Source organism: Drosophila sulfurigaster, chromosome 2R (genome assembly GCF_023558435.1).
Source record: "Drosophila sulfurigaster albostrigata strain 15112-1811.04 chromosome 2R, ASM2355843v2, whole genome shotgun sequence".
NCBI classification, from domain to species: Eukaryota; Metazoa; Arthropoda; class Insecta; order Diptera; family Drosophilidae; genus Drosophila; species Drosophila sulfurigaster.
Window position 1 is genome coordinate 17,809,000 of NC_084882.1, and position 21,468 is coordinate 17,830,467.

Genomic DNA, 21,468 nt, shown 5'->3' on the forward strand with positions numbered 1-21,468 from the left:
ACCACTTTAGCTCTTTACAGAACATTTTTTAAAACTGAAACTTATGCATGGAATGATATAAAATCAAACACTTTAATATTTAGGGAGAATGACAAAGTAATGCGACTCGTTGATTTTTAAATTAAAATTTTTATTTTCATTCATTATTTTTTCAAAATGTGCTATACTATTTTAAGTAAATAGATTGCCTAAAAAATGATTACTAGTTATTTTATATATACACGAAATTGACTATTAACACTATTCAACATTTTGTTGTTGTTGACTATTAACGCTATTCAAAACTTTGTTGTTCGGGGTGAATGGAAAATTTGCCATTCGCACAAAATCACAATTGTTTAAGGTAAACAAATAAATGTGATAAAGTGGTAAACATATCATTATTCAAATGGATTCATCGCGAAAAACAATTATGTGGGTGCAAAAGTATGAGCAAATGCTCTTCGATATGTGGGAGGAAAACATTGGGATATTAAACGGCTCGGAACTAAAGAGTCCAACATTTGTAGAATTCGCTCTAAGGCTGCAAGAGGCTGGCTTCAATGTAGACTGGAAAAAAGTTAGATCAAAGATGGACAACTTGACCAAGCGCTACAAGTACGTATGTATCCAAGGCGTTAATAATTATTTTGAGCATAGATTACAACAATGTATAAAATTAACAGAGCTGAAGTGCGTGAATTGCGAAAACCTGATGGAAAACGAACCCACTGGAGGCATTTTAAAAGACTTCATAGAATCCTGGGACCCATAAAGTCGAGAAAAAAGTTGCTGAGCAGTACACGTAAGTAATTGATAAAGAGAATTGCCATTATGGTTAATCGATCCATGCTTTAGCTTTTTTAAAAGTCGATGAACAGGTTAATATTGATCCAAATGAAAGTGATGAACTATTAGTGGAAAATTTTGACGCCCTTATAGAAGAGCCGTTGGATCACTCCTATTATACGCAGTTCCAAGAGGAACACGTGGGAGAAAATGAGAATTATTCCACAAACGAATCGGTACCAACAATGAAATTAGAAAAACGTATTGCTAACCCGGTAATGACGCCCTTTGAATCGGCCATGATTGAGGTTGTCAAGCAACGCTCCAAAGACTTAAATCAAGCGGCTGCAGAGCGTCTGGAAGTCCTCAATCGTCACTTGAGCAGCACCATAGAGTTTCAAAATAAGTTATTGAAGATGATGTCAAATTAGACTAGTACTATATAAGTATAATGAAATATGTTAAGTAAAACACACTGCTTTTTTATTTGTTGATGGAATAGCTGCGCGTTCAAAAATATGATCGCATTTGAAATAGCGTTTATTATAATTTGATTTTCGTTCAATTAATTGAAAATCCTAATCAGATAAAAGCGCTTTTGACTAACAATTTAAAAGTAACAAATTACGTACATAAATGTAATACTTAGATTAAGAGAACTTATGCAAAGACGTTTTGTTCATTTCAACAACAAAAAAAGAGTCACTATTTACACAGGCTTAGGATCTAGAATTAATAATTACTGAAAAGATTCATTCTCTTGTATTTTCCATAGTTATGCGTATTCCTCGGTTCAATCAATTTACTATTTATTTTTTCTTTTATCTTTTCCATCTATTATGTATATTGTTTAGTAGTAGTATTGTATGGGTTTCATATATGACTAGTTTTTTACGATCTGCTTCGGCACAAATTGGGGTTTAGTATTGAACATTCAGTTATGTAAGTATAAGTGCATAGGATATACGACTATTACGATTACAGGGCTTATGTATATATGTATGTATATTTCTGTATTGTTTTTATGGAAATTTGGAAAGAAATTATGCTACTGGGGATCGTTCGGCCTTTTCAAATATGGACGGAACCTAAAGAATAAATAATAATAAATTGTAAACGGCACAATGTGAAATTTTCTTAGTTTTTTTCTTCTTTTTTTTTTTGTTTTTTAAATCATGGCAAGCTTTTTGCCTGTACAAATCTGACTAGAGATTCGGGATTTTGAGGATTGTTGTTTTGAGTTAGGGTTTTTAAAAAACAATTGTGCAGCATTTTTAAAAAGTTTCCATTATAAAATGTATGCTAGTATATAAGTATAATAATGTATGTACTATATATCTGAGATTACAAATTTGCGTTGATTGCGATTTTGAGTTGAGTAGAAATAATTAGTTAATAGTAGTTATTCAGTTTTGCTTATAAGAGAAGTACTTTCTTAATTTTTGCCTTTACATAATTTAAAATGACACTCTACTAAGCTAATATTTAAAGAACTAAACTAACTAAGCCCTCTTCAGCTTCTTTTTTGGCTGTTTGCTGTTTGTTTCTTGGTTTTTTGTTTTGTTTTTTTTTTTGGTGCACTTTATGTGTACTTTAAATCGTCTCTCTATCTCGTTGGCAGCGTCATGTTCATGCAGAGCTCATGATCCCGAAGATCGCCCCAACCGCCGTTGCCCTTGCGCAGCTTCGATTTCTTCAGCAAACTTGGCACCGTCATCATGATGGAGCGGGGAAACAATTGATGCGAATTTCGCGCTATGCGCAAAACGTGCTGCACCTTGGAAATGACTTGATTGGATTCGCAGTTCTTATTCTTATGATGAACCCCGCTGCAAATGCAAGAGAATTGAATGAGTTAAGTGGAATAAATGTTTGTACTGATTAGATTGAACTTACCACTCCCCAATGTGGAAGACACGCGGTCCCTTGACTATCATGGCATGCAACTTGCGTTGCAGACACTGCTGCGACACATGCTGCAGTGACCAATCCCAGTTGTAGTCATCGTATGAGCAAAAGTGTTGGGCACACCGTCGTATGCTTCGCCAGGTGGTGCGATTGAAGGCAAAGCCCATGTTGTGCTTGCTGCTAATCCATGGCATTGCCTCCACCTAGTTAGACAAGTAAAGCAAAGGCATCAAATATTTAATCAGTAATTGCAGTTCAAAGAGTTGGCGAATTGTTCTTTGGGGTAAACACATTGAACAGGGGGATAAAAAAGGGGGAAGCATGCAAATTTCAATTTGTTTCAAGTATCAACTAAAACGAGCCAAGACTGTGTGTGGAATCGAAGCATAAATAATAACGATTGGCATTAAAAATCAATTTCGTTTATATACAGCAATAATCCTGGGGAATCAAAACCAAAATGATTCCCAATTAAGTTAACATCAAATGTGTTTTTATGTTTAAATCCTTAAAGAATCTTTGATTTTCCTTTTAATCCAGTTAACGATCTAATCTATGAGCCTTTATATATGGGGATTGTGTTGAATACCTTGCGATAATCTTTGACGATGCTGTGCCTATTGACCTTGGCGACGCCTACGCGAGCCCGAACGTGCAACTGCTTGTTGCATGTGTGGCATGCAGAATGAGGAAAACATGCCCAACGAAAAACACACACAGACACACATCACAAATATAACATCAAGAAAAGTAGTAGAACAATTAACACTGACGAAAGACAGACATGCATTATGCCAAAGCAATTGAAAGAAAATGATTTGGATAAGAAATCGATGGGATCATGCAAAAAAGAATTTCAAAGGAAATTGCAAAACGAGTAAGGAAAAGCAAACATTTTTTTTGTGCTTCACAAACTACGGCAATGATGGGGAAAGTGCTATAGTTTTGATTTCAAATTAGTTTTGATTAGATTATAAGGTCGTTTTTTTGGTGCTACCTTCTGATAGACGGAATATAATGACGGCAGGACATGATAGTTCCATGTTTGTGCACCATTTTTATCATTTAGATTTTTATTGCTATTCTCATTATTATTATTGTTGTTGTTGTTGGTGTTAATGTTGGATGTGGCGGTGACAGTGTTTATGTGATTAGTTCTTTTATTCTTATTGTTATTATTATTATTATTTGAATTGGTTTTGTGGTTGTCTGCGTTATTATCAACGTTGTCAACGGTGTCGCCCACATAGACCTTGACATTCTTTAATGATGTGCTGGATGATTGCGCTGATGAGGACGCACTTAATTGCAGTGAGTTTCTATTATTATTATTGTTATTATTATTATTATTAATGTTGTTCCTATTCGATCCTAATAGACTGTTTGACGAGATCAGCGAGGAAGCATACGATTTTTTGTTAGTCTGCACGAAGTATATAGAGAAGAACGCAGAGAGAGTTATATGATATAATGTGATTAAATACATGACAATTAGTGACAATCGTGTGTTATGTATACAGCAAATATATATATATGTGTGTGTATGTTTGTATGTACACTAGGCTTATATGTCGGTGTGTTGTGAATATTTATGATCTAGAAACCTAGTGAAAACAGTTATATATGTATATTGGCATAAGCGTTTAGATTTGCTTTTGTTCAAATCAAAGAACAACTAAATAAAAAATAAACATAAATTGTACAGATATCGATAATCATATTCATATTGATATTTAAATAGATATTGTATTTTTTTTTAGAAGCAGCTGTTTTGTTTTGTCTTTTGTTTGTTTTCCAATTAACCATTTAGCCAGGCAAAGGATTGCATTGCATTGGTATATTTGATTCTTACCTTGCTGTGATAAGTGTAGTAGTTAAAGGTCTTCAGATAAGTACCCAGCGACAATATATTGCACTGGGGACACAAGTCTTTGGTGCGCTGCTGCATCATGGCCAGCAAATAGAGGAAATCCTCGGCCACATAATGATCCTCCTCAAGGAATAAAACGAGACCTGCAAACGAAAGAAAAATCAATAAGTGATTCCCAAGTAGTTATTGAAATGAAACAAACCGGTGTGAAAACGTGTGACTTCCAGTTCATTAAAGACACGATTCGCCTTCCACCACCAATGGTGTTTGGTCTGCGTGAATTTAGCCTCTCGATAATGACCATAAAGATCCGGATACAAAGCATTGTTGCAATTGGTAATTAGAGCTCTGCAAATTAGAATTCCTTTAGTAGAGGTTTGAGACAATCAATAACTCTACTTACTGCTCTTTCTTAATGTTTCTGGGACAGTCATTGGGATCCACGCCGGGATACTCATGTGGATGGGTTTGTATTGAATGCGGATAGAAGATCTGCAGCACCTTGCAGAAGTCAATCTGCTGTACCAAATCATTGATGTCATCGTCGTAGTAATCATGCGAGAAGATCAGCAATGTTTTCGAAATGTCACGCGCCTGCGCCAGGCTGACAATCAAATGACGTAGGTAATTGATGCGTGTGTGCACCTGGAGAAAGATGATTAATTACATATTGCTAGACAATGCGTATTGCACAGCTGCTGCCTACCTGTATGACAATTATCACAGAATCATTTTGCAGCGGACCGAATGTGTCCTCGTTTAGCACCAGCTGCATTTCGTTGTATCTGATAATCTGACGCTTAATCTCCGTTATGTTGGGCGGTCGATACGGATCAAAACTGATCGTTGTCGCCGCTGACAAGCCAGCTGTTCCGCTGCCCGCCGAGTTGCTGGCATTCAAAGCGAGTGCTACAAGTTGAGTGTACTTTAGTTTGATGTTGAATTAATTACTCTAGGGTTTCGCTTACCTGCTGCCGATGTGCTGTGATTACGCGAATGCGGCGTCAGATATTTGTGCAGCGTGGCTGGCACCATTGACAATATGGCATCCACCGAATCATTGGTCACCGAATCGCCCATCATGGCATCTCGACTGTCCACTAAAAACGTACAGAAAAAAACATTTAATTTGTATTCCGATTATGGAAGATTTCTCCACTTACAGTAGTTAAAATTGTGATACTGCAGCAGGCCAAAGATGCACAGCGCCAGTATGAAAATGCTGCGCATATAAAAATTGTTGCGTTTGCGTCCCATGGCCCCCGTATTGGGCAATGGTATCAGTACACGGCCTACAAAATATATAGTATAGTATATTAAGTACTGGCATCCATCATAGTTGGCAGCACTCACCTCTCATTTTTGACATCTTATCAGCGAGTTGCTGACACTGAGTTGCTACCAAACGCCTACTAAGCAGGCTCTTTTATTTCGCCATCTGAAATTGAAAAGTAATTACATGATAAAACTTTTAGTTAGATAGCGCAATATGTAGACAAGAAATGAGAAAACGCAGATTCGTCAAAATTCATAATTAATCACTATTGTTACAAGGTAGTTTGTAGTCAAGCACACTCGTCACTTTTACTTGTTGTGCTGTTGATCATGCCAATGGAATTCTGTAACCTTAAAAAAAAAACTCATCTACAACTCAAGGGGCATTTCATTTTGCCAAATTGCACAACTACAACAATAAACGGAGACTAAACGTGAGTGCTTTCGCGCACTCGTCTGAATAATGTCTGTTCTGCTCGAACAAATAGCAAACGAAGCCGGCTTCGCATCCAAAACTCATAATGCGCATACGCCATGTGAGCACTTTAGTGCGCCTAGGGAATTAGCTTGAAGACTTAAGCTAATGCACAGTCGCAGCTAAACGTTTTGGGGGCAAAGACGCAGGCGGGCAAAGCTGAGGCTGAGGCTGAGTTGGATTGGCCTCCCAGCGACACGTAGTCGAGTCGTGGCGTGTTTTGTCATCCGTCCCGGGATCGCTTTATGGCGTCGAGACGCGAAAAGACGTGCGGGTTTTTTGTAAAGTGGGCGATCGCGGCCTCGCGTCAATTGGCATATAAATAGAATATATATTTGGCGAATGCGATGTTTGACGAAATGCTTATTTCGTTTCTTAGCTGCCCAAGAGCTTGTAATGCATTTTTACAATCGCTATTACCAGGAAATGGGGATTTATTCGATAGTAATATTAAATGTTTTTTAAAGAATTTTTGTGATTTCCTTGAATCATATTATAATCAGCAATTATTTATGAATCAATGCAATTTATTTAAGTTTAAGCATGCAAGTAATAAAATTTATTGATATACTAGAAATTTTATTCCTCTTTTTATTCCACGTAGAACTTCTAACTAAGCTTGCCATAATCTCTTCCGTGTTCTGTGTATTACAATAATATCTACAACGCAACTTGCTCTAGTTTATCAATTCCTCAACTTACACATTAATACTACAATATTTATCTAGCATTAAGTTATTTTTATCTATATATCATATATACAAATATTTTTCTTTGTTTTATTAGAATAGTACTATTAGCTCTATTTAGTTAGTTATCAACAAGCCTGTGCTTGATACCACTATAATAATATATTATTTATAGAAATAGTTCAATTTATTGAAAGAAATACTTTTGATTGTTTAGATTATTAAAAACACTCCGTACTATTTATACGTTAAAATAAAATACAATCTTGTATATTATTTTAAGTTTTTTGATTTATGCTCAAACTAAAAATGGCACAAGACTTTTGAATCGCGTGAATTGTGAGTAAATACTAACATAGTAAATTTAATTTTGAGAAGAGCTGCTTCAAATAATCTGCTCGACGATTATTGACTATCAGCTGCTTATTCATTTATTTTATTTTTTTTGTTTATCAGCACTTTCAAATAAATGGATCCGCCCCTCTATCTCTGAAGTTAACAATATGAATTTTTGGGACTAAAATTTAAAATACAATATATATAAAAAAATAATAGTGTACTAACACATTTTGTATGTGTCATTTTATTTTTCGAGTTGTGCTGTATTATCACTAGTATTTCATTTTGCTTGGCTTCCACGTTCAAATGTTTTGATAGATTTTTTATATATATTAAATACTTTGATGATTTTATATAGTAAACCAAAATAGCGAAAAAGTAAAGCCTAAACTGATAACAGAGAACTTAACACAAGTTCTAAGCTTAAACAACTTAGCAGCTTTCTTTTAAACAATTAACCGTGTAGTGTATAAGTGACTGACAATAAGAATGATGGACTACAATATAAAAGTATTATATATGTACAAAGGCAAACGTTCATAATTAATGAAAGAACAAATATAAATAATAATGTGATGTGACTGTAAGCAAACAAATGTTTTGTGTCTATTTAAAGTTTAAACAGTTCTAAAGCTGTTCTCAATAGCGTTGAACACATCTGTTTTTAAATAAACATAAATACATGTGTGTATCCCCATTACTTATTGGTTATTTATATAAAAACTTCTTAACATATTTGTGGTAAATCGAATCGAGAAAGTCCGATGAGCTGACTCGATACATAAGTATTACTTATAAAGTACATATGGATGGGAAAGCTAACAAATGCCTAGTCTAAAGAGGCTATTCGAGTTTTCTGTACTAAGTATTAAGTTACGTAAGCAGTTTTAAATGTAATGCTAAGAAATCCAGCTTTCAGCTTGGATTTGGTTTCCTTTCAATGAAATAGGATAATAGGATAAGTATTAACATGTCATTTCACACTTTTATTAAATCAAATAATTTTGATTTTGAAAAAGTGGAGGCCTTGTTTTGTTTTTCGATAAAAGTAGTTAGCGAAGAAAAACAACCGTAATAATAAATGCCTTGTTTAAAAGAAAGTTTGTCAGCCTCGTACTTTACAGTAAGTATAAAAATATAAAATTTCTGTAAATATTGACATATATGTCAGATAAAGACTGATTTAATTTGAATAATTATTGGACCTATTTTCTCTAATAAAGTAATTTGGTTTATTACAATTTTGTGTGATATTTATTGTCAATTGCGGCAAAATTATCGGCTAACTGTGAGTCAAATGTTTTTGTTTAAATTGTAATCGGTTAAAGAAATTAATAAGAAATCTTAGTAAGCTGCTCATTTCTTAAAACTACACAAAATTTGATTCACAGCTTAACTTTTTATTTACCAAAATTTATTGTAAATGAATAGCAATGTGTTTTCTCATAGGATTGGGAACGTTTTGTATTTAAACTATTTGTAATCAGTATATTTTTTTTGGTGTTAAGTGGGGAAATTCGGAAAATGAACAAAATCCAATTGAGTCACCACAACAAATTATTTATTTTCATAATTTTTTGCAAACAAATATGTATTTGTAAAAGAAACACAATGTTTTTTCACTTAGGCTTGGAAATGTTCTATATTCAAACTATTTTTAATAATTTGCGTTTTTTCTAGGGGAGTGGTGAAGAAATTTGAAGAATGAATTCGTGACAAACCAGGGTTTTATTGTAATTATTTTTAGCGATAATGTTCTTGAGAATTGTTTTTTTTCTACTAACTGCAACTACAACTATAGGCCCCTTATATATGCCATATTACCATTTTTATCGTTTGTTGTGACAAGGAAATAAATTAGGCACATTCTCGAAGCCAGTAAAAATGCGCAAAAGCGTTAGGAACATAAGGAAATGTTTCAATGAGTCACCGTCCCCTTCAATCTATCAGTTCCTACTCTATCTCCGTCCCTTCTCCTGACGTTATCAAGTAAACCACTTGGGAAACATAAATAAGAAGCAATAAAAATGCATTTGCTCATAAAAGACAAACTCTAATTGATTGTGGGCTCCGCTCTGCCCCTGCTCAAATAATGTCTCCTTCTATCCATTAAATGTCATGGCAACAACAACAAGAATTACAAAAAGAAAAAAACGCATATTCCTTTTGTATTTCAAGTAGTATATTTTCATTAATGAAATCAATCAATTTCCATAAATAGCTGAGAGCAGTATGAGTATCGTATGAAGGGGCAGATACTCGAACTTTTTATTCTGTTATTATTTTAATGGGGGGCGTTGGTGCTAACGTTGACGTTTAGACCAACCCCTGCCCCGCCTCCTCACTTAAAATGAGCTACCAAAAGTTCAAAGCGCAGTGACGGAAACTATTACACTTGACTTTGAATTTGAACTTTAGACAATGAGATTTGTTTGTTTGTGGATGAAATCGATTCATTCGGTCTCAAGTGCTAAAGTATCAGGTGTTTTTATCAAGGAAGTCAGAGAGTGAGGGGAAAAGATATGTAAACACAATATTCATGTGAAACTGGCAGCAAGCACATTTTATTTATTTTCAGTCGGTGGCTGTTACGAAATACTATAACACACACACTACATAACATAACTGTCAAAAGTGCTCGCACAGCAGCACCAGCAAAGACAAAAAATGAAAAATCAAAATCAAAATAAACGCAAAGACAGTGCAAAAACAAATTCGCCGCTTGCTTTTACACTGGTTGTTGTTGTTACTCTGATTTCGCAGCAGCTGCTGTAGCTGTTGTTGTTGTTGCTACAATTTTCGAGCATTGCGCTAATTTATTGACCGTTGTTGATTGAAATACTGAGGAATAGAGTTGACGTTATTTTTTTACCTTTGGCTAAATTTGCAAGTGCGCAATGTTTTCGTTTTTGCCTCCGTCTCCGCCTCGTCTGTCGTCGGCATCGTTTTGTGTTGTTGTTGTTGTCCAATCGATTTTTCAGACGCCCCAAGACCACCAAGTCAATTTTGCAGCGTAACGTCGTCGTATCAGGAAATTGAGCGCGAATTTCAATTGTTGCTGCTGCTGCTTCTGCTTGGGCGACGTCGTTGATATTACGCCAATTTCAAGCATTTTGCAAGAGACATTTGCTAAATTTGTTTAATTGTGACTTGCTCTTGTTGTTCTCGCTACTATTGTTGCTTGATTTGACTTTGTTGATACTGAGATTCAACACACAGATAGATTTGGATCACATTTATGTACACACATTGTGGCAGGCTGTGGCTGCTGCGGTTATACACACACACTCATATTTGCACACAGACACACACACCTTTGTGTGTTGATTTCGGTGATAAAGTATTGTTATTGCTACATTTCACAAGCCCGTTTTATTTTGATTAGGCTATACGTTTTATGCAAATTAATGTATTCACTTTTCGTTTTCTTTAAAGCACACACGAACAAATTTCACTTGACTCTTCTTATGTAGTAGTAGTTCGTCGTCCGCCGCTCGCCAAATGTATCTTTCGGTGCGCTCTCACGACTGAAATTATATTTGAACAGCTGTGTTGAGATGTTGGATTTTAAGCGCAGTGAGGGGAAATTTCAGCCCAACATTGTTACTGTTGGGCAGCGTGACCGTACTTTCACTTCTCAACTACACTATTTTATGCCGAAAAAATACCAAGATAAACCTAATTGGAACAAGGCGCTATTATTTGAATAAATATATGTTTGCCAAAGGTTGTTTAATTAAAACTCAAAATTTGATGAAAATAAAATATTGATAAGAAACGGAGAATGGCAAACTAACAGCAAATCAAAATCTATTGTTATAAATTGATTTGCTAATTGCCATAATGGCATTAACATGGGAAATGAACGCTTTGAGGAGATAACTTATCAAAATCATCACATTTATTAGATAATACTTTGTAATAATATTTTATTTATTGAAATCTATCACTATCAGCTGGATATTTATTGATATCGAGCACTTACAAAAAGATTTGAAATTCAGGTTTCTTGAAGCATAACATTTGATGATTGGAGTGACCATTTGTTTGCTTAATATGTAATCGATTACTAATGCAAAAAAATTTACCAAATAATAGGGTTGTTATAGTTATTGAAATATTTGACAATATTTTACCAAATAATTTAATAAACATTACATAAAACATGTCAATATTATTAACTTTTTTTATAGCTTATATAAAATTAGTGTAAGCTGTCAGCTGTGTGTCTACAAAAAATGTAATTTCTGAATGCCATAAAAGGAACTCTGTAAAATTGTAAAGTTGAAACGTTTTGGTTAAACGCAATTGTATAAAAATTGAGAGTGTGATTTGATAAGACTTGCAGTATTGCAACTAGAATTATTATTCGACACCACAAACATATTATGCCACCCTGGAAGGCTTATCGTGCGCTGTATCGGACTATCGACTGCGATAAGTCGATAGGTTATTAGTCTTCTTGGTGTTGCTCGGTGTCGCTTTTTGAGCGACCAACATTTGATTATTCCAAAAATATACAGACGGACGGACGAACGCGCGTGAATCATTCGCGGCGAATCGACTCACGACACGCATAAATCGAGTGTACATAATACACATACATATATAGTATATACGAAATATTCATATTCGAATTTCAATTACACGTATACGCATTCGCCTCTCACAATAAAAAAAAAGACTTGTATTATTTCGCTGTCGTTGTTGTCGTCGTCGTTGCAGTATTTACGCCCCAGCCCTGTTTTCCCCCCTCCGCGTTCGGCCGCGTTCCTCGACGAGCGTCTAGCAGTGTGTTACTAATTTTGTATTAATAGTTGTGTGTTCAAAAACAAAAAATCCAAATCAAATATGTTCAGTTTTCTGAAGCGCGAGACTCGCAATCAAGAGGTGGTTGAAAATGTCATCGGTGAGCTGAAAAAGATCTATCGCAGCAAACTGTTGCCCCTTGAGGAGCATTATCAGTTCCATGACTTCCATTCGCCAAAACTGGAAGATCCCGATTTCGATGCCAAGCCTATGATACTGCTGGTCGGCCAGTATTCGACGGGTAAAACGACCTTCATTCGCTATCTATTGGAACGCGATTTCCCCGGCATTCGTATTGGACCCGAGCCGACAACAGATCGTTTCATTGCCGTAATGTACGATGAGAAGGAGGGCGTTATACCAGGCAATGCGCTTGTAGTTGATCCGAAGAAACAGTTCCGCCCCCCTCTCCAAGTACGGCAATGCGTTTCTCAATCGCTTCCAATGCTCCAGCGTTGCGTCCCCAGTGTTGAATGCCATCTCTATTGTGGACACACCCGGCATTCTGTCCGGCGAGAAGCAGCGCATCGACCGTGGTTACGATTTCACCGGAGTGCTGGAATGGTTTGCGGAGCGTGTGGATCGCATTATCCTACTCTTCGATGCCCATAAACTGGACATATCCGATGAGTTCCGACGCTCGATTGAGGCACTCAAGGGACACGACGATAAGATCCGCATTATACTGAACAAGGCGGACATGATTGATCATCAGCAGTTGATGCGTGTCTATGGTGCACTTATGTGGTCCTTGGGCAAGGTGCTGCAGACGCCGGAGGTGGCACGAGTGTACATCGGCAGCTTTTGGGATCAGCCTTTGCGTTTCGATGCCAATCGTCGTCTGTTCGAGGATGAGGAACAGGATCTGTTCCGTGATCTGCAGTCGTTGCCCCGCAATGCTGCGCTGCGTAAGCTCAACGATCTGATCAAGCGTGCGAGGTTAGCTAAGGTCCATGCTTTTATTATCTCGGAACTGCGCAAGGATATGCCATCGGTGTTTGGCAAGGATAGCAAAAAGAAGGATCTGATCAAGAATCTGGATCAGATCTACACGCGCATTCAGCGTGAGCACTCCATATCGCCAGGAGATTTCCCCGACGCGAGGAAGATGCAGGAGTTGCTGCAGCATCAGGACTTTACCAAGTTCCATTCGATGAAGCCACATCTCCTGGACATCGTGGACAATATGCTGGCCAAGGACATTGCGAGACTGATGGAAATGATTCCGCAGGAGGAAATGACACTCGTCAACGAGCCCGTAGTCAAGGGTAAGTTTAGAGTCCTGCTACGCAATACTTTCTTTGGAGGATCAACTAATTGTCTTGTCTTATTTGGGTGCATAAAACGCACCTTGCCACATCACGCTGCAAATAGCCATAGCAAAGCTGTTCTCGCTTACTGCAACCGCACCCGTATTGTGCACTCTCGCCTCTATTTTTTGACCTACCCTGCTTTGCGATAAAGTTTTATCGTTCGACGCGATGAATTCTGAATGTAATGCTCTCATTTGTTGCTCGACTGCGCCCCTTGTTGCTGTTTGCAGGAAGATATCATTGCCGGTTGACAACCCAGTAAGACATTCAGAGTCTTTAAAGTCGACCAATCTTTAGTTGTTTCTGGATCTACTAGTCTAAAGAAGTTTTTCTTGTTTTTATTGTCATAGAAACGTATTAATTGGCAGCATATTGGCATTGGCATTCCCATTGTTCAAATAGAATCTATTAGCTTTCAAATACATAAGTCGACCAGCAATAGTTATTAAAACTTATTGTAATAGTTTTAATAAAAATTCAATTCTTTTAAAATAGTATTTTCACTAGAAGTTTTCGCATATTCTAAGATTTCGTAAAAGTAGTAGAATTTTTCTTTACTAAATTCTTTAAAGTCTACTAATCTTTGATAGTTACTAGAAGTGTAGAAAAGTTTCTCGTTATTTTTTAGTTAAAGCTTTCACAAATTCTAGTTTTCGAAATGCAATTGCGTGTTGTTACTTGGGGAAGTGCGTTTGAGTTAATTTAGTGAATGAAGCATTATTATTGTCGGTTCACACAAATTTTTGTTAAGAATAAAATTCTGCAAATTCTTAAGTATCTAAGTCGACTAATCGCTTGCGGTTACTGGGAATTTTGTAGAGAGGTTTCTTATGAAATTGCAGTCAATAAAGCACATTCACTAGCAACTCTCACCAGTTTTTAAGTACAGGGTCTCTTGAAGCTGACTAATCGTTAGTAAGTTCTTAATAAATATGTATATGAACATGAAGTGGAGTTTCTCATTGGCAGTTTTCAGATCTTTTAATAAATAGTCAATTAAATAGACTTTGATATTATGAATGAGTAACTTGAAGCATGTTAAAAACGAAATGTGTATTGTGTACATAAGATATACATATTGGATAGCTATAGAAGCATAAGAATGCATATTAATGCCTCTCAGATATTCAAAAAAATATTAAACTTAAATAACATTTAAGTACAAGGTCTGGTAAAGTGGAATAATCGCATTAAATTGGTAGAAAATATGCTCAGCAATTTCTTGCGTATAATCGCGGAAATCCAGTCAAACAGGGGAATTAACAAGCTGATTTAATAGCCAAAGGTCAGAGGGCAAGCAACATTCAAGTGCTTCAGGAAAGCAATCAAAGTGAGCTTTTGTCTACTCTATATTGCCCCGACTTGAGTAGACTGCCAAAGCACGCGAAAATACGGCTGCAAAAAGTACAAAATTATAAAAACCAAGCTGACCCAGTTAACAAATAGTCATGCCAAATTGTAGAAAACAAGTTTGCTAGCACACACAAACATAGAAATAGACATCGGCACACAGTCATAGCTACAAATAGTTAGTTGGCGTGAGAGAGATAGAGATTGAAATGTATCTAATGGATGCGGCAATTACAATTTAACTGTGTAGCGGCGCATGCAACACGTAGAATGAAAGTTGAAGCAAAAGAAGGCTACTCGCTTTCCATGTGTATTTTTGCTTCCAGCTTCCTCTTTTCGCGCTTATGTAATAAGCTAAACATTATACTGATTGTGTGTGAGCTAAGTGCGAACCATATACCAAAATGCTACGTAAACATATGAGATAAGAGCGCGCGTCGCTGATAACGCGGCAAATAGCACTTGTTGCCGGCTAGACGCACTTTTTTATACTCGCTACTTGCCAGATAGACGAAGGATGTCAATAAAAATGTGGGTTAAATAGAAGTAGCTTAAGGCAGATGCGACCTCATAAAGTATATTTTTAAATTATCTTAGAGATAGAGCTACAAAATGTAATGACAATGCTTCCTTATTTTGCACGCAACCAAAAGAAACTCAGTTGCGATTAGAAGAATTTCTAATTTTGCTATCCACAATAGCAACCACAATTTAACTTTATTTTAGTCAGAATAAATCTCTTTGTTTAACTAGAGTGACTCACAGTCGATAGCACTTGACTGCTTCTATTAAAAAATAACTTCGCTTGTAATAAATGAGACTCTGAGAAGTATCTCAGAGTCGAGTACACTCGACCGCAGCCAGTTTGTAAGTCAGTTGGGCAAACAAAGTGTCTGAAGTTTAAGTAAATACTTGCAAGTAGCCGGCATAAGGTGTTCGTTGTTCTATCCCCATATCTGCCGCATGTGTAGTCTATCTATAAAATGCTATTATCAGAACTCAACGCTTTCGTCATGTTTTTTACCCAATGATAACAAAAATATCGAATTGAACCCCAATGCGGCAATGATGTAAGCAGCAAGTGAAAAAAGAAAATAACGTCAATGGAGGCGCTGACTCGCATGACTCACTGGGAATGAGAAAGTGGATGGTGGACGGTGGAAGTGCACCCCGTCGTAAGTTAGAGTACAGTTGAGTCGACTCGCTATTCACTTATTCAAGCATTTCACAGTCCAGCGACCAGCAGATAGTTTTAGACATAGACTGACCATAGACGCGTCCAGATCACGATTGGAATCCAGGCAACCATGACGACGACTATGATGATGAGCACACGCATCTGGCTGAAGCGTTGCCAAGTGAAACAGAAAAATCTAGAGTGAAAACGTTTAGCGCCAAGTGCTTGCTTAAATGCTCGACTAAGAGTTACTCATTGAGCTGCGCTAATTACACAACACTCATGTAAATTGAATATGCACTTTATTGTCAATGTGTAGGGTGTTTGAGTAGTAATCGCTAAGCTTGTTATGTGTGTTTGTGTTTGTGTTTGTACATTGAAAGTGTGATTATAATTGTCGCCTCTCCCTCTCTCTGTTTGTTTGTTTGTCACTCTCTGTGACCTCTGAACCTTTTTATCGTTTCCACTACGTGTTTGTTCTATGTTGGTTCGACTTTGTTTTTCCATTGGGGAGAGAGTTCAAGGTCGGTTTCGTGTGCCCCACTTACTCGTCGTTTCGATTGACTTTAGCACCTGTTTGTATTCACCAAATGAATTGTTTATTGCAGCTGCAGGTTGCCACCGGGCACGGCAACTGAATTATAGTAAACTAACTAACTAATAATAAACCCCATAATTAGCTTAGTTGTTTGTCTGTTGCCTTATCGCCGTTGCCAGGCGCTGCCTGCTGAGCTAACTTTTACCATACTAGATAAAAATCAATGCAAGTGTTTGACTTGCTGGCTTATCAATGCCAGAGTACAGAATCCAGTTTGTTCGTGGATTCCATGCTAGAGACTCGCTCCACTTTTCTGTTAGCACTTCTCTAATTTGCAACAACAAAGCGCCTTATCTGCAGAGTGTATAAGGCATAAAATAGAAAAACCAGATGAGTGTAGAGTAAACAGCATATTATTGAGTTTATAACAAAGCCACATGACAATCGAAGTCGCAACTAAAAAGCTTGCTTTGCATTATGTTTAACAATTTTTTTTATATTCTTCACACGTACAACAAATTTTGCTGACACAATAAGCAAATAATGATTACCTAATAACTGTAGAAGACTCCCCACATAGAAAATTCCACAAAGCAGCGGTAATTAAAAAAAGCGGAAGATGACAACAAGAAAAATATTATAATATACATAGAAAGTCAAAAATGCTGCTCGACAGTGTGACATGCTGTAGAGAAATGTTATTAATTGAGCAATAAGAACTAAGCTAAAATTATATAATAGAATATTAAAGTAAGAAACTAGATTTGTTCTGTTGAAATTTCTTTAACAGGTTTATTTGTCTCGTATGTAACCGTCAGCTTATAATACTTTTCCCTGCATCAAGTACAGCGTGTGTCACAAGATTTATCTCTTTTTTATGATACGTCGATTCGTGTATACTCTTGTCTAGGGTTTTAACCTGAATCATGTTGCCAACTTATCTCACGTTGATAGCACAACTTGGTCACATATCTAATGTAGATAAGTTTAGATAAGAATTAGGTAACAGCTTTTACCTTGCTGAATTGCATAATACAATTTAATTTTCGTTGCCATAAATCACACATTAAGCTGCATCAGTCAGCTTATAAGCTCCAATTCACAGCGAAGCCAAGCCCAACATGCAACCTATTCAATTCTAATTCCAATTGCATCGCACACACACCGCTTACACCTCTCGGTAAACCTGAGGAGGCCGCGTATCAATTTGTTGAGCTGTAGAGCGGCGCCGGTTTGGCGCGTGTTCCATTAAGTGGACTCATCCTTTTTGCAAAAATTGAGACGGGCTAGCTAGCTAGCCAGCTAGATAAATAGACAAGAGACAGGGCGCTTTTTGTGTGTCAACTAAACGCAGGAAGAAAGCATTTATTTGATGATATATGTAGATGGGCTAGAGAAATTTCTTCAATGAGACTACAATCTGGGATCGTTGCCTTTTTTGCATGCGTTTTTTTTATTTCTGTGGTCTGTGGTCTGAACTGTTGTCCACTTGAATGCTCTTCTAATTAAACGATTAGCAAATTTTGGCACGACCTTGTAGAAAGTATTAGAGCTACATTTCGGCACAAATCGCAGTGGAAATATCTACTATACATATAAGTATGTTTAAAGTGCCAACAAACTGATGTCATGCGATCGCTTATTGAATGCGTCATGCTCGCATCAATTGTCAAATGATCGAGGGGAGCGATGATTGAGAGCTACCTAACTACAAGTTCAAATTGAAAAAGGTCAGATTTCGTGTCAAAACCTGTAAGGCCCATCCCCTAAAAAACACTGCCTGTAAACGAAGTCACTAGAAGTGAATGAACTTGTACGTTTAAAATTACATCGAGTCAACAAAGAAATCCCCCAAAGGAATGTGCTGATAAAATGACTAAGAAGCAGACCTAACTAAAAAGCAACCGAGAAAAAAAAACCAAATCAAAGTCAAGAACATCGACGCGTCGTTTCGATCCACACGACAATCACGAAGCTAATTTTGTGTGTCGAATTCGTGAGGTTGCAACGATTTGTGTATTTTTTTTCTTTCCTTTTCTTTATCTTTGCATAGTTGAATTTTCGAATTACTTTAGCTTCAATTTGTTTTTACTGCATTTCCGTTCTATACGGAGGCAATTGACCTTAACACTGGGATAAGAAACGAGCAGCGAGGGGAACCTCAAAATAATGGCATACAAAATGTGGGGAACTTTAGTAAACAAAAGATCGGCGACAAGTGAAAGAATAGATTTGTGTATACGCTTGAAGAGCATTGCTTCTATTACAATATTTACTGTTTTGTGGTTATAAAGTTCTTATAAATAGTCGGCATAATCTGAAGACAGAAGCACTGATGCTGCTTCATCATCACAGCGACGTGACTTGCTGACATTATGCTTAACTGTAGAAATTTCATCACCACGCTATTCATTTATACCTATTAATAATTATTTAGAAGGCGTATTACTTTGTGTTTATTAAAAAATATTGCGTAAGTTTTGCCTTTAAATAAGATTTATAGCAGAATATTTTTTTCCCTTCTGTGTAATACTACTAATGAGCAAATATATACATAAATAAATGATGTTCTCAAATAAGAACAACTTTTGAGTTGTGGTAAACAGTTTTATAAAATCTTTATTAGGTAATTGTACAAATTTTAATACAATAGTACGATCGATAGTGAAGCTATAAATAGTTCAAGAAGAAGTTCTCGTAAAAGGCAGCACACTGTCGCCATCTATCGGAGCGTAGCTGCATGTGAGCACCTTTACACTGACTGTACAGAGTACCTCGTAGTCGAGCACTTTCGACTGATGACAGCTGTCAGTCACTCACTTGTTTTCCAACTTTTTTCGTTTGCTTATCTACTTGTATCATATCATTTGGCAAATATGTAGACTCGTTTATGTGACGAGTGAACACTTCTGCAATATCACAATGTTGTTTAGCAATATGTCGCTAAAAAAGTTTCTACTCACCAAGGCAGCTCTCTGCTCCAAGTTTCAGTTCAGTTGAGTTAAGTTGGTTAGTTCTTTTCATTTTGACAATGGCACACTAATTTCTTGTAGATTTCCAAGTGTGCGTCATGCTCCAGCACCAGCATTTAAATTGCTCTCTCTCTCTCTCTCTCTCTCTCGTTCTCTTTGTGAACTTAATTTCTTTTTATTATTGCATACTGCAGAGGAGGATGAGGAGGAGCATGAGGTCGAGGAAGCTGAGGTTTTGACACCCGGCACACAGAGCGCTCAATTTGCGGAGCGTTTCGATCGCTGGCTGCAGAATCTGCGTCAGCAGCAGCTTAGATTGTTCAGCAGCTGTACAAGTAGAGTAGACAATGTCGAGAGTGACGCAGGAGCTGAGATCACTAGCGAACCACCTGTCGACAATCCCGATTCCAATCTAGCTGAATCCCAGCCAGATCCAGACCCAGAGTCAGTGCCAGAGCCAGAGCTAGAGGCAGAGCCAGAGCAGATCGCAGCGACCGAAGTAAGCAAGCTAAACCATTTGTCGAACTTGCATTTTTTGCCAACTTTATGTGCCGCCAATAAATTGAAACTGGAGGAGGGCGGCGCACTTGCAACGCAGCGCCACAATCGTTGATTGTTGCCGCTGTTGTTGCACTTAAAGTAGGTAGTGCAACAAGTACGTACTTAAGTCGACGGTCGGCGGTCGCCCGTCGTTTCTCGAAAGCCTGCTCACGATTCCGCCGTCAATTGGGAGCCTTAAACGATCTGAAGGTTTTTAATTGCGCCTAATTGAATGTCTGTGCACGGCGACGCACCGAGCAAACTTAGATTACATGCTTAATTAATATATGTATACACTCTACTCTCTGTCTACTCGTTGATTTATATATTGCGTGACCCAATGCAAATGAAGGCTGAAATTGATACAGACATTGTAAACTCATTCCAATTTCTATTTTGCATTCCAGGAGGTGCTTTCGAGGGCGTCATCGAAGACAATGTCTCACCATTCGGCTACATGAAGGGCGAGGGCATCGACGCAGGTTACGGAGAACACGAATGGATATGCAACAAGGACAAGCCACGCACAGATGCCATCTTCGACGGGCTGGGACCGGTCGATGGCAAAATCTCCGGATCAAGTAAGTTGCAAATGCTTTGTGCAATTGGAATACCCAACCTAATTAATTTGTATTCGCTTTTACAGCTGCCAAGCAAGAGCTCATCAAATCCAAACTGCCCAACTCTGTGCTTAGCAAAATCTGGAAGCTGTCTGACATTGACTGTGATGGTTTCCTGGACGCCGATGAATTTGCGCTGGCGTTGCACTTAATCAATGTCAAGCTGGATGGCTGTGAGCTGCCCACTGCGCTGCCGGAGCACTTAGTACCACCGTCAAAGCGTTTCGCTTAATTCTCTGATAGCATCAAGGCCTAAATGAAATGCACATACACAAACACACGCAGACACATAGACAGAACAACACGCTCCCCTCCCACACACACACAAGACGGCAATTGCTGGCAAATCCTACGTGAAATATGCTGCACTCTGTTTATTTCTTTTCCTTTTGTCAATGGATGGCACAACAAAACAGAACAGAACAGATACTGTCTTTTTATATGTACTTTATTCTTCTAACAAATTTTGCATTCACGGGGAAATATTGTAACTCATAAATGCAGAATTATAGCATAAAATATCAGCAACAATGAATTCATAGAATTTACACACAGCAAACAAACTATTTTTGGATAATAATCAATTTAAAATTGTAAAGCGAGAGGATAATTAAATGATGAATGAAGAAAACCGAATCAGAAATTGCAACTGCAACTGAAACTAAAAAATAGCTAGTGCAATTATACATAAATATTACAGTACTGCATGTGCGTCGCCTAGTTACCCAATGTCACTGTTGATTTAAGCGAAAAGTACATAATAATAAAAAAAACCACTTGTTTAATTATAATGAACAGGCACGAACGCGAACGTATACAATATGT

The 21,468-nt window shown here is 37.2% G+C and overlaps 3 protein-coding genes across 6 annotated transcripts; 2 read left to right on the plus strand and 1 right to left on the minus strand.

The window, feature by feature from the left end:
• The first annotated feature begins 257 nt into the window (after positions 1–257).
• On the plus strand, positions 258–1,201 carry LOC133835645 (uncharacterized). Of its 3 annotated transcripts, none has more exons than XM_062265672.1 (3): positions 258–597; positions 666–784; positions 850–1,201. In XM_062265672.1, exons 1-3 carry the CDS (start codon positions 389–391, stop codon positions 1,197–1,199), a joined length of 678 nt encoding a protein of 225 aa, XP_062121656.1. In that variant the 5' UTR covers positions 258–388; the 3' UTR covers positions 1,200–1,201. The 3 variants fall into 3 exon arrangements, 2 of the variants coding, with proteins under 2 accessions (XP_062121656.1, XP_062121655.1); XR_009893621.1 differs by having other exon boundaries at positions 266–601; positions 838–1,201; XM_062265671.1 differs by having other exon boundaries at positions 272–597; positions 838–1,201.
• A 974-nt stretch (positions 1,202–2,175) lies between these two features.
• On the minus strand, positions 2,176–10,866 carry LOC133835635 (alpha-1,6-mannosyl-glycoprotein 2-beta-N-acetylglucosaminyltransferase). Of its 2 annotated transcripts, XM_062265660.1 has the most exons (11): positions 10,197–10,866; positions 5,900–5,984; positions 5,710–5,838; positions 5,515–5,646; positions 5,253–5,455; positions 4,950–5,191; positions 4,749–4,894; positions 4,529–4,689; positions 3,674–4,099; positions 2,665–2,879; positions 2,176–2,597 (listed from the first exon to the last, which is right to left on the minus strand). In XM_062265660.1, exons 2-11 carry the CDS (start codon positions 5,913–5,915, stop codon positions 2,375–2,377), a joined length of 1,893 nt encoding a protein of 630 aa, XP_062121644.1. In that variant the 5' UTR covers positions 5,916–5,984; positions 10,197–10,866; the 3' UTR covers positions 2,176–2,374. The 2 variants fall into 2 exon arrangements, with proteins under 2 accessions (XP_062121644.1, XP_062121645.1); XM_062265661.1 differs by lacking the exon at positions 3,674–4,099 and having other exon boundaries at positions 10,197–10,858.
• A 688-nt stretch (positions 10,867–11,554) lies between these two features.
• LOC133835638 (EH domain-containing protein 1) lies at positions 11,555–21,465 on the plus strand. The gene is given in 4 exon segments (XM_062265664.1): positions 11,555–12,535; positions 12,537–13,401; positions 20,431–20,604; positions 20,670–21,465. Coding segments are annotated over 4 exon segments (1,605 nt in total). The 5' UTR covers positions 11,555–12,175; the 3' UTR covers positions 20,876–21,465.
• Positions 21,466–21,468: the final 3 nt, after the last annotated feature.